Source organism: Conger conger, chromosome 2, assembly GCF_963514075.1.
Source record: "Conger conger chromosome 2, fConCon1.1, whole genome shotgun sequence".
In the NCBI taxonomy this organism is placed as follows: Eukaryota; Metazoa; Chordata; class Actinopteri; order Anguilliformes; family Congridae; genus Conger; species Conger conger.
Genome location: NC_083761.1, coordinates 43,682,036 through 43,696,077, shown reverse-complemented (window position 1 = coordinate 43,696,077; position 14,042 = coordinate 43,682,036). Strand labels below are relative to the sequence as shown.

Below are 14,042 nucleotides of genomic sequence, written 5' to 3'. Positions count from 1 at the left end.
ATCACTGACCTGAGCTTCAGTCATGTATTTTTTCGGCAATAACTAGCAACAACAGTGGTGAGCAGTGTAGTTTTTAAAAAGAGAATGTCTTTCTACTGGCAGCTGCACAAACCACAAATGAATACAAAATAAAAAATAAAAAATGAATCCACAAACAAGGCCATGTCTTCCTTTCTGCCAAAATATAAGGTGGAGAGTTGCAGACTCCAGTATTTACCACCCCTAAAGGCACGGTACTGTAAAATGTATTTCTGTTTCGGTTTGGGAGTTACACTTCTCAATGCAACCACATAGGGTAATGACCTTGCGTCACTGCATTGCTTGGATGCGCTTGTACCCGCGCTAACTATAAATGAGGCATAAAAATTCAAAAATCGTGGCACAACAATGAACAAAGCATTAAATATACGTATAGCCAAAATAAAAATCATTTTTGGCAGTAGTGTGGGAATCAATCTAGATCCTTAAAAACTGGATAATCAATGCTTACGGATTTACGGTTCTGTTATCAAAAGCCGAGAGTAAAGCCAAGAACCAGGTTCAGAAAGAAACATAACTGAGGGGGAAAAATCCAAAGCACCCAGTCTTGTAGAAAAATTCCAAAGAACAGCCGAGGAGTAGGTGGTATTTCACTGCCCATCTGAACTGTTTCTAGCACTGTTAATGAATACTTCCTTCCCAGCAATTCACTAGCACATCTTATGCGTACTAATTATTTAAGGATTGGAATAGCATGCTTTATGAGGTTTGAATACAAGAGTCAAGCCTCGGCAGTAGCACTACAATTAATCCCCAGGACGGAATCGCTTGGGGGCCACCCCCAAGACCTCAAATCCACCCCCACTTAGAAAAAACGCATTTCCTTGCACAGATGCACGCTGTGACCCTGCTGTCATTCTGTATATGACATCTTGACAGTGAATTTGCTCGTCGGATGTGGATTAAGTTAAGGTAAAAGGTGCTAGGTGGGACTTGAAAACTACTCCGTATTCCATGCAGTAGCAGGACATTCCATTTCCAGACTTCGCCTTGTAAACAATTTGTAAAAACAATTTCAAAAACCATGTCAGTGGGCGGCGAGGCAGAGTGCAGTGTTTCCGTTTTGTGCCACATACATATAAGACATAATAATCTTTTATTTTGGTTAGCAGGTGACAACATCTTCCTCCGACCCATATATTGGAACATATTTTGGACGGCTTCCTGCAATTAGTTTGTATTATGCCTCACCAGAAATAAATTCGCGTGGAAGAGGAGACCACTTCTCAGCTGGAACACTGTGCGCACTCGAGTGCGAAGGGAGCTTTTTCACTTGTCAAAACAAACCGCACTAAGGGTGCAAACCAACGCACCGGAGTTCAGTTAAAAACGAACGTTAGCTAGGTGTTTTTAACGGCTACATTCAGCACGACGAATGTAGTCGGCTACATTCAGCACTACGAAAATGACAAAGTTATAAACTAATGTAATACAATTTTTCCTTCCCTTGTGAGACAAAAAACACAAACGTATCACGCAATTACTGGTAGTATAGTAAGCCAAGCATACTAACATTCAACTTGTAATGATGTAACTTGTAATGTTAAGGTTATTCAAACTAACGTTATAGGGAAGCTACGGTAGGAAAGACAATCAAGTTAGCTTGAACTAGGTTGCCAACAGAATATCGCCGTTTACTCCTACCATTAAAACTTAAAAATGATCAACAATGGAAGCCAATACAACAGCTAGTCTAGGCTAACGTGGATCTAAATGAAGCAAATTAGCAATGTAGCTAGCTAGGTAAAAACTTAGATAGGCATCTAGCCAGCTAGTTGGCAGTTAACACTAATCGCAAACTTGATAACCACTGTGCAAGTTAACCAGCCAGTTGAATTGGCTAGCTAGCTATAATAAACCTCAGTTTAATGGCTAACCTTAAGTAAAACAACAAATTATCTCATTTAAGGATAAAAAAATAAGGCTAAACAATTCGAACGTTCCAATTGTTGAATGTTGTACTGCAGATATGAAAACCTCCGATAACAACAAGCAGGTAACTTAAACTAACGTCGCCAATGAGCTAACTGAGTTAGCTTGCTGGTGATTTCCATTCAGTCTGTGACCCTTGTGTGCTGCTAGTTGAATGCGCATGCTACCTAGCTGGTGGGCTGAAATAACAGCCATGTAAACATCATGCAAATATGTTTCGTGTATATGCAACACAGCCTTTGTACAACACATTTTAATGCATGACATTGCGTTGAAATATAATCCCAATAATACAGCAGTGTTGCATTTCTACTCGTCAGCTATGAATCTGGTTGAATAAAGCCGACTCATTTCTGAACACACATTCAAACGTCGGACAAGGGCAAGCTCAAGCTGCAATAGATAAATCTTAGCAATTCAACTCATAACAGCTGCATTTTCATTTTGCGGAAGTAAGACATATAATTATTTATTCTGGATAAAATAACACTATGCAGCTATTTACCTGGAAATCACGATCCTCGTTGAAACGAGAGAATCTGTCAGCCATTTTCCTTCCGCAGCTCCTTCTTTCGGCCCCCTCCCGTGTCCGACCTGTCCCTGTTGTGTTGGAAACGCCTACTGCAGCCCATGATTAAAATTTCTATCCTATGGCAGTTCAGAAATCCGTATGCCCGATGCACTTGTAAACCAATCACTGGAGTGTTCTGGTCTCACCTCCACCCCAAACCTAAAGAACACGAATATTCCAACCAATAGCACGTTCAAACATTATAGATTGATTTAACACTCAGCCAATGTCAAAACCAAAATGCAGATTTACTCCCGATCGTTATGTCATATGCGGGAGACAATACGATAAACGTGAACTATGTCAACGACAAACGCTCTTTTGCTAAAAACTACCTAACAGATGTGTCGTCATGATTTAGCATTGCACAAACGTGGTCAGCAAGATTGCTTACAGTTTTTTTCAAATGTTTACACACTAACACAGGGATTTGAAACACAATAACCAAAACCTTACACTCACGTCCCAAACCCCCACACAATTTCTGCAGAAGTACATTATTTTCCTTGCTCAGATCACAATCCTAAATCACACTTTTGACAAAACTTTACACACAATTCTCTACTTTTGGCATAATTCTCACAATTTGATTTATTGTATTCACATGGAAAGCACTACTATTCAAGGACTACTACGAAACACAAATTATCAACCGGCCACATTACTTCCACACCAGTTTACACTAGTAGCATACATTTTCAATTAGCAATCACAACTTACACATGAATAAAAGGGGTACAGGTTTCTCTCCTGTATTGGTGAACAATTGATGCCAATGCTGCAGCTAAAGGAAGAGAAATATGTAGAGTGAGAGTAAGAGGTGGAGAAGTAGTAGGCCTTCTACAACAACATTCCAACCTTGGCCCCTGCAATACTGCCCATCTGATCACTTTTTGGACTCCATCCACACGTCATGATTACACCAGCACAGATGTTGGGCCAGAGGAGCCCATGTATGCTATCATCTGGGACAACATCAGTTTCCACCAGGCTGCTCTGGTCCATAATTGGTTCCTTGTCCACCCAAGATTTTCCAATAATCTCCCCCGACCATATTCACTATTTCTGAATCCAATTTTTCTCTGCACGTTGATGGAAAGACTATCTAGCACCCCTTCTACAGGCAATGGAGGAGGCATGTGGTGCTATGTACTCCAGGGCTGGATTCATCATGCCAGCAGATACTTTCCCCGCTACTAGGCCAGGGAAAACATTGTTTGTGATGTGGATGAGGTTCTGTGGCCACACAGAAACGAAAAACAGCAAGCATTTTTTTTTCAGTATCTGTATTTCTCTTGTGTATAACAAACACCTTGAATACCAACAGCATGTGCTGAATGGTTACATTAGTTTTGAAAAATAAAATGTGTTATTTAATTGGTGTGTGTTCAGTTTATATTTTATAGTATACAGTAACATGTTCCACAATTAGCAATCAGCAGTTTCTATGTGCAACACTGAAAATGCAATGGCATAAGTCTACTGATAAGTAAAGATATTCATAATATCGCGAATTGAGCAAATCAGTGTTCTCAGAAATGTTTCATTTAGCCAGGGATAGAGCGGTGAAAGGTAAATATTAGCAAACTACACAGGGTTGAAGTCTGTGTTCAAAGTATGTGTTTCATGATTTAAATACATAGCTATATCTGTCCCAAAGGTGTTCTATTGGTATGGCAGTGTGAGATAATGAAGATAGGAAGGAATGGTCTGTTCTGGATCCTCTTGCCAGCTGGCTGTCCCATCCATTCATGTTCCCAGCAGCCACTTCTAGCTGCCATGACTCTTTCTCTGGTCAGGAAGTACCTTCCCCAACTGGTCAGGAAGACAGACCCACTGGCTTTCCACTCTCCTATACAAAGGTAAAGTAATGGTAAATTTTTGTTCTTCAAGGAAAACATTTCCCAAATGTACCCTGAAAGTACAATAATGTTCAATTTGGGTACCGATAAGTGTGTTTTGTAAGCAAACACTAGGCATTAATTATGTGTTGTTAGCTTGTTGTACGATTTACTGTAGATACTATTGTATATACACTACAGCACCTATAGACTACCACCTCAGTGATAAGAGTTTGTAACACCACAAACTCATTTGGTTTTTACAAACTATACCTCAGTGTTTCTATTTTAATTTAATGTTTCTATGAAAAAAAAAATAATAATTATTCTACCTTCTCACAAGTACTGAGGAAAGAACCTTCAAAATGTTCAGTGTAATATCAACTCTTACCCGATAGGACTCATGTGTACTCTGTTAGAGTTTAATTAACACTGGACATTTACATTACATTACAATACAATACATTATTGGCATTTGGCAGATGCTCATACAGTTGATTAGACTAAGCAGGAGACAATCCTCCCCTGGAGCAATGCAGGGTTCAGGGCCTTGCTGACGGGCCCAACGGCTGTGCGGATCTTATCGTGGCTACACCGGGATTAGAACCACCGACATTGCGTGTCCCAGTCATTTACCTTAACCACTACACTACAGGCCGCCCTACACTGTGCCCTACACAGGCCACCCTACACCCTAGCAACCACCAAGCAATTCAACGTAAATCGCTTTGTCTAAATGCATCTGCTAAATGATTTAATTGTACTTGTTCTGAATTGTCTTGTGGAATGGCATTAGCTCAGGAGGTAAGAGCGGTTGTCCAGCAGTTGGAGGGTTTGATCCCTCGCCCCGGGTGTGTCGAAGTGTCCCTGAGCAAGACACCTACCTCCTAATTCCCAACAAGATAATTAGTTCCTTGCATGGCAGCCTTTCACTGTTGGCATGTGAGTGTGTATGAGTGGGTTATTGAGAGGCATTAACTGTAAAATGCTTTTGATAAAATAAATACGGTCTTGTTTTGAAAAGGAAAATGACTGATCTTTGCAGTATTGAAATAGTCACCTATTTGACATGCAAATTATTAAGTGTGACTGTCAATATAGTTCTAACGATAACTTGGCACTCCTTCCCATGGTTGGCCAATGTAGGCTACTATAGCAGTAATAAAAACAAATCCTGGGGACCCAACACTATTAACTTGACAAAGGTGTAGTCAGCCAATTAATATATATAAACAGGAAAATGCACATTAAGTACTTTCACTGGTTGGGCAATAATGTAGCTGACAGTGCTGTGATTATTATTATATTATGATTATTATATTATAAGTACATTAGCCATTAGAACATTAGTATAGCCAGATTCAGAAAATAAACATTGTACAGCAAAATACTTCACCTGCCTCGGTGTGCAAATTTGCAAATGCAAAATTCACCACTAGATGGAGACCTACTCCACCTGCATGACGATGACCATAGCCACATAAGAGTTCCTGGGATGTACCGTAGAATGTGCTACTTATGGTTCACCCTAACCGGAATCCTAACCCTAGTTACTGGGCCTAGAAATTCCAGTTTAATAGAATGAACAGTTAACACATGAATGGTTATTTGCTGTGTTTACTAACAATTCAGAGCATGATGGTCAGAGGAATATTCCTGTGTATTACTATTTTTGAAAAATGTTACTATATATGGATTTTCTTTATGAACACACTGTGTTGCTCCATAAAGGGAGATCTCATAGATATGAGCAGTCGTCTGGCAAGCGGAGAGTTGCCAGTTCGATCCTGCCCTGGGTGTGTCGAAGTGTCCCTAAGCAAGACACCCAACCCCCCAATGCTCCTGATAAGCTGGTCGGTGTCTTGCATGGCAGGCCTGTATCACATGACAAAAATGCAGATTTTATTTATAATGAAGGTAATTACATTACAGTGCATAACAGATCTTTGTAATATTATGCCCAGGCAAAAGACTAATTGTTAACCTTTAGGTAAAGATCACAATACCTTTTATTTGTGTATGCATAACTTATGAGAAAATGCTTCTCAATTCTCACACAGATTGTCTCTAAAATGTATAAACTCATTATTAATAGCATATTAATGGGTAAGTTACAGTCAGAATAATTCATAATAAATGTAAATGTAAATAAATCATAAATGTAAGAAATAACTTATAAAAGTTTCTTCTAAGCAATACGTTGTGGTAAATGGCTGGCATTTATATAACACCTTTTTCCAAAGCGCTGTACAAATAATGCTTCTCATTCACCCATTCATACACACAATCACACATCAACAGTGATTGGCTTGGTAAGGTAAAGGGCCAACTTGTCAGGAGAATTTAGGGGTTAGGCGTCTTGCTCAGGGACACTTTGACACACCCAGGGTGGGATCAAACCGGCAACCCTATTACTGTCAGACGACTGCTCTTACCCCCTGAGCCAATTTATCTTCAGAACACAGGAACCAGTAGCAAACTATAAGGGTTTTCATTGGTAGATAGGCAATTCATACAAGCAATGGTCAAACATGGCAAAAGAGGATGTCAGAGGTAAACCAGTTCGTAACCAATAATCCAGGCAGAGGCTTGTAACCGGGGCAAACAGACGAAGCAAAGATAATTTGAATCGTAGCCAATATAATAGGCAAAAGTTTGTTATCAGGAATGCAATCAGAAGAGGCAGAACATCAAAACCAAATCCAAAATTCACAAATCTGTTACGTCTGTGCCCTTTGTCCATTGTTTTTTCCATTTTGTCTGTATCTCTGTGCTTTTCCCAATGTTTTCTCCCTGTTTTGGTGTTTTCGTGTTTGTGTCTTGAGTCCCACTTCGCTGTCCGTAGTCTATTCTGTTATGCCTTGTATTATTCAGCTTTCAGTATTAGTCTATTTCCTTAGCGCCTCGCATTTTTTGCCCCATGTCACTTTCCATAGTTCATTTAGTCTGTTCTGCCTTTAATTCCTTTCACCTGCTCTCTATTGAGTGTCTTCACCTCCCACTCCTTAAATGTATTTCCTTGCTGTCATTCCCTCATTGCTTCTCATTGTCTGTTAATCAGTTTTGTATTTAAGCCCACCTGTTTGCTCCTTACCTTTGCTAGTTTGTCTTAGCTACCCCCGGTTCTAGCCTTTTTTCTCCAACCTGTTTTCCCCTTCTGTTTTTTGGTGCATTGGTTTTCGGATTCTCTGTTTTTGGTCTTTGCGTCGTTTTGGACTCCCTGTGTTTTTGGATTTCATATTTGTACTTTCACCTGTTTTCATCTACCCTGATTTTCGCTCTGCTTACCCTGTATGTCCCTGTCTGCCTGGATTATGACCTTTGCCTGTTTCTCTATTACGTTCTGGGTCTACCCTTGTAAATAAAGCCTGCCTTATTCACCTTATTCCTGAGTCTAAGCATGGTTGCTCTGTCCTGCATCTCTGACACTGAAAGTCCAAGCAAAAAAATCGCATTGGGAATCAGACAGAGCAGACAGAGACAGAGAATGGCAGGAGCACATTACAATCTGGCACTGAACGAAGGAAACAAATAGAGGCACAAAAGGAAGTTGCCCTTGTCCTGTATAGCTGCGTTAATCAAGGGATTTTAGTTTTGTTTGAATATATTCCTCATTTGTTTAACTTAAGCCTTGAACCCTACATAATTATATGTAAGGGGAAAAATAATAGTTGCGGTAGCTACAACATGATTTGACCTAAATTAAGACCCACTTTCTTCATCATATGGCTGATTATTGAGGTCCAGAGTACCCATGGTTTTTTTTTTTTTTAGTTTGAGTCATTTTTGTGGCAAATCGGCTTTCTTGACGACCAGGCTTCCACAGTCCTGAGCTAAAACATGTCAAGTGCCCCCCCTTAGCCTCCCCTAAGCTATCAAGCACATGGAATAATATCACAGCAGAAGCTTGATTCTGCCCAGCTACAGTACTGGACCTGAAAAAAGAACAAACAATGATCACCTCTTGCACTTTGTCCGAGTCTATGTATAGCCAGAAAATAAACAGGTGCTCTGCCCAAACTTGGATGCCCTATCTACCAGCATGTCTAGAGTATTTGTATGCATAGTGCCTGCATCTCCCTGTCCTTTAATGTCATTCCAATATTACTGGACACAAACCCATTCATTAATCCCATACCTCCAGAGTCCAGTGGCATGCCACTAATGGAAACTAGCCAGGGAGGCTTTAAGAAGCCCAGTCCTTGCTAGATGTGCATTGAAGGGTGGTCTTTGCTCAGGTCTCAAATATGTGGTGAATTTGAGTGGGTGTGGATGAGTCAGCCTGTGTGTGCTCAGCCGGAATCAGCTCGCTTCCCAGTTCCCTTTCAGTAGTGCACTTATTCAGAGAAGCTCCTTTCTCATGTTAAACACAACCAATCGCTACATTATTCCTTTTGGCAGTTAACTTCTATCTTTTTATATTTGCTCACTGGCCTGGCTAACCTGAACTGAATCCATTTCATTCTACAGTACCTCCAAACACCCACTATTCCACCCACACCAACTGTTCTAGTTGATTACCATTTCAGTTTATTCCTCATGTATTACAGAATTGTCTAAGTATCTTCTGTGAAAACTCTAAATTACTTTGCAACTCTCTGGTGTTGCTGTACTGTAGGTACACCAGCAAAAGCCATTCATTGACATGTAAAAAATGAATGGGCAGCAACATTGGCTCAGGTGGTAAGAGCAATAGTCTAATGGTTGCCGGTACGACCATGGGTGTGTTGAAATGTCCCTGAGTAAGACACCTAACCCCTAAAAATGCTCCCGATGAGCTGGTTGGTACCTTGCATGGCAGCCAATCGCCGTTGGTGTGTGAGTGTGTGTATGAATGAGAGGCATCAATCATACAGTGCTTTGGATAAAGGCGCTATATAAATGCCAACCATTTACCAATAAAGAACTGTGACTTACAAATAAATACATTTTTAATGGCACCCAAGATAGATTTTCTATTTTGTGTTGTGATATGCTCACATTGAAACAGTTAAAGTAACTGCTTGCACAGAATGACTGTGTGGTGCACGCAGTATGGCTGACTCATCCCTTATGCAACCCCCCACCCCATGTTGAGGGGTTCAATTCCCTGCCCTGGCATTTTCTCGACTGTCATCCCATCTTTATCTGTACCACTCTTGATGATATGCATGTGCACCAAGAGTGATGCCAGTAGACAAAGGGGTTGCAGATATATGGCCACTCTTCCTTCATGGTGCCTTTTCTGCGAAATCCATTGGTATATTGTGGCAATATTGAAAGACCCACAAAATCTAAGATGAAAATAAAATGGAAGTCACAAAAAGCCTATGATTCCCCAGTTAGTTTATAGCAATGATTCACAAAATGTTTGGTTGAATATTTATATAATCAACATATAAACATTGTTCCTGTCATAGGGCCCCCAAGTGATCGAATTTCATGCAATGTGATGCTTACACTTCAGCCCCCTAGGCAAAGAAGGGTACCAGTTTGGCACCAATCCAACAAAGCTTTGCAGAGATATTGATGGCACTCTGTCATCAAATTTGTTTATGTACAGTGACCATATTGTTTTACCTAGCAGCTATCTTTGAATACATTTTGATAACAGTACTCTCAAAATTATACATTAAAAATGTATTGGTGATTTCTTCAACAATCTAGGAGGAGATGTTTAAAATGTATTTTACAAAAAAAATTTAAATGGTGGAAGATCTAATATTGTAGAAATTGACTTAAGTGGGTGTGTTTAACTGAGCAGGACTACAGATCATGTGGAAAAAGAATCATGACTCGAGGCCAACAAATAAACAATTATGGGTCTAATGGGTCTAATGGGTCTAAAAAAAAAAATCTAGTTCTAATGTGAACTTCGACTTGTTGGTAGCACTAGAGTCGATGAACTGACCCCAAACTTGGTGTCTGGATACCTTGACCAGTGCTGAATGTGTCAAATGTCACTAAAACCTACAGAGATGTTCTATGAGCTGCCATAGATTGCCATGACAGAAAACTAATAATAGTGAAGAACAAAAGAACAGAAGTACAAAAACATTCAGGGTTTCATCTCTACAGTGTTCAGATAGTACAAAAATACATTTTTCCACTACATTGTGTAGGTAATTTGATGTCAGTTTGTCAGATCTCTCACTGCATGAAAATAAGAGTAAAATTGTAGGCGCAATTCCAGTCACATGTTCCACTATCCACAAAAGTTTGATTACCTCCAATCAGTGATACAATCCAAGCAGTGCCAATTTTAAAAGCAAAAAAAGGAAAATGCACACCTTGGTTACCGTGGTGCAGACCGAGGAATCTTGAAAGGAAAACATAAAAAAGAAGGTTGCATACTTTATACCAATGCAGTTTTTTTGGGGTCCAAAATAGTGAATAGAGACCAGTCGTGAAAATGTTTCCATTTTGCATTCCTTTCCAATTTATTCATTCATTCATTCATTATCCTAACCCACTTATCCTGAACAGGGTCGCAGGGGGGCTGGAACCTATCCCAGCATACATTGGGCAAAAGGCAGGAATACACCCTGGACAGGTCGCCAGTCCATCACAGGGCACACACACCATTCACTCACACACTTATGCCTATGGGCAATTTAGACTCTCCAATCAGCCTAACCTGCATGTCTTTGGACTGTGGGAGGAAACCGGAGTACCCGGAGGAAACCCACGCAGACACAGGGATTCGAACCCAGGACCTCCTTGCTGTGAGGCGGCAGTGCTACCCACTGCACCGTCCGTGCCGCCGCCCCTTTCTAATTTAATAATTAAAAAATCCTTTAAAATTGTATTATCGGCATAACAATTTGAGGGATATGCTGAATCTGTGAAAATGTAGATACATTTCAGAATTTCTTAGTATTGGTATGTCCCCCTTTTTCTTTAATGGCAGAATTCACTCAAGCTTGCATAGACTCCAAAAATGTTTTTTTGGGACAGAAGTGCCAGCGTGCCACTGATCCCTGAGGTTGAACTGAGTCAGGAACAAGGAGATGGCCAGGCAGAGGGTCATCAGAAGCAGGGTAGTTCCTAAGGGCTTCCTTAACCTTCCAATTTGGTGGCGGGTGACCAGGGACCCTGAAGGCAGGATGGCAGCAGGACCATTGTCGGCGTTGGCAGGTGAGTGTGGAACAGTGAGGTGGTAAGGAGCAGGGACTTGTTGAAGACTTGGAGGAGGTTGTGGCACAGATTAGGTTGGACAGGTCAGCGGGAACCTCCTCGGTGGGCAGACAGAAGCAGACAAACCGGAAGCTGAGTGAAGACATGGCAAACATGGCAGCCAGGGCTTCGGCCTGTGATGGATCCATTGACCCAGTCCATCTGAGAATTTTGATGCAGGAGCCAGGGTCTGCCGAACACGACATACGTGACGATGCTTTATGACGTAAAAGAAAATCTAATTGTGATGATTTCCAGACATCAAAACTCCCACAGGAAAGGTGATGTGGTTGACCTCGGCCAAAGGGACGCTAGTGAGACGTCCGTCAGAGTCATTATCGGGTGAGATGTGGGACACATGAAGTTGCTCAGACCCAACAGCTCAGAAGAAACCACAGCATGCATGAAAGAGTAAGAGGTAGAGGGGGTAGAGACCATGGAGGCACCCATCAGAACCCACTCTCTTACTGACAGGCATTTTCTTTTACTGGACAATTTACAGGTCCGGCACAGGAAAGACATAGGCCCACCGTCTCTGTCTGTCCCGTGCAGGTAATCCGGTGCAGTTTACTTGACCTAGAGTTGACAATCAGCAATCAGAAAAATGCACACATGGAATGGCTTACACACATTACAATCTGGCAAACAAATAGGGGAAATAGGCGGGCTTAAATACACAGGTGATGAACTGAAATGACAAACAGGTGTGTATGATGGAAAACTGCTGAAGAGACACAGGTGAGATGAGTGAACGAAAGAAACAGCAAAGCAAAGATGGACATGACACACAAAAAAACCCCAGGAAATGGACAAGGAATACAGGGTATGATAATATAATGGGCCAGAGCATGGTGTACTGTGAACAGCAATATTCTGAATACTGTGGCTGTTTGTTATTCCAAAGGAGAAGTGCTCAAAAGGTTTAACAAAAAAACAAACATCAGACAGGAGGCTGTTTATTCAAGCTTTTGACAAAGACCAGATTATGGATATACAGGATGTTCAATGATATTTAAGATTTCCAAGTTACTCAAACTCTTGACTTATCTTCAAACCACAGAGTCCTTTGACCACTGTCCATATTGTCTGGTAATTTGTTTTGAATTAATATGTAATTTTCCCTGAAATTCAGTAAAAACTTAAAATGAAGTAATGTCCAACTCACCTGTAAATTCCTCCTTACTGTAATTGCCCCACTATTACACTGGATTTTGGAACCGATCTATTGAAATAATTTCTGCCAGTCCCTGTGAATCACCTGAATATCCAGTACTAAACTACAATGTGGTTGTAGCCCACTGGTAATTGAAAAGGTCATACCCTTATTGAGTGCATCATTCCAGAGGCTTCAGTTAAAGTGTATCTAAAAACTGAATGAAGATCTTAATACCAAACTAAGGATAGCCTGTTCATCGACATGACATATATTCTGAGATGCTTACAGAGACTAGGACAGTGGCAGCAGTAGATACTGATAGTTAGAAGCTTCCCTAGTACAACACAAATAATTAATTTATTCACTATTAAGCAGTTAGAGCAGTGGTTCTTAACCTTATTGGAGGTACTGAACCCTGTAAGCTTCATCAGTGCATTCACCAAACCCTTCCTAATTGGAAAAATAAAATATGATTTCTTCAAAACATAGGTATATATTTTATGACCCCTGCCGAACCCCTGAGACTGTCTCAACGAACCCCTGGGATTCGATCAAACCCAGGTTAAGAACCACTGAGATAGAGGGACTCAGAAGTTTAACAAGGTCTAAACACACAGAAAGATACTGGATCAGCTCGACCAGTGATAGTTGTATCATAGAGTTAAAAGTACCATTTTGGTTGCATGTTTGATTAAATACTGGTAATCAGTCAAACCTGCAGTCAAACTGGTAAAAATGGCCGCAAAAACATATTTGATAATAATATTAATAATGCTTTTATATTGAAAAACGGCGGCACGGATGGTGCAGTGGGTAGCACTGCCGCCTCACAGCAAGGAGGTCCTGGGTTCAAATCCCCGTCGGCCAGGGCCTCTCTGTGCGGAGTTTGCATGTTCTCCCCGTGTCTGCGTGGGTTTCCTCCGGGTACTCCGGTTTCCTCCCACAGTCCAAAAGACATGCAGGTTAGGCTGATTGGAGAGTCTAAGTTGCCCATAGGTATGAGTGTGTGAGTGAATGGTGTGTGTGCCCTGTGATGGACTGGCGACCTGTCCAGGGTGTATTCCTGCCTTTCGCCCAATGTATGCTGGGATAGGCTCCAGCCCCCCTGCGACCCTGTTCAGGATAAGCGGGTTAAGATAATGGATGGATGGATGGATGGATGGATATTGAAAAACTGCAATACTACTGTCAGCTTAATATTTGATCTGATGGTTAGTTATTAGTGAAGAATATGAATTTCTACACTGCAGGATATCACAAATAACCAGTGAGTAACTGAAAGCTATGCAGTTTACAACTTTAACAGTGTTTACTTAATTCAGCGGAACACTGTCAGGGTAACATAAGT

The 14,042-nt window shown here is 40.9% G+C and overlaps 1 protein-coding gene across 3 annotated transcripts in view; it reads right to left on the bottom strand.

Annotated features, from left to right (window-relative positions):
• gpatch8 (G patch domain containing 8) overlaps nucleotides 1-2,570 on the bottom strand; it is a 58,148-nt gene extending 55,578 nt beyond the window's left edge. For 2 of the 3 annotated variants that reach the window (XM_061226012.1, XM_061225995.1), the window contains exon 1: nucleotides 2,477-2,536. Coding sequence is in view for 1 of the 3 variants with exons in the window: in XM_061225986.1 (XP_061081970.1) it covers nucleotides 2,477-2,521 (45 nt within the window). In the remaining 2 variants the exon portion in view is untranslated. Of the gene's footprint in view, nucleotides 1-2,476 lie in introns of all 3 variants that reach the window. The other variant, XM_061225986.1, reaches the window with a different exon arrangement.
• Nucleotides 2,571-14,042: the final 11,472 nt, after the last annotated feature.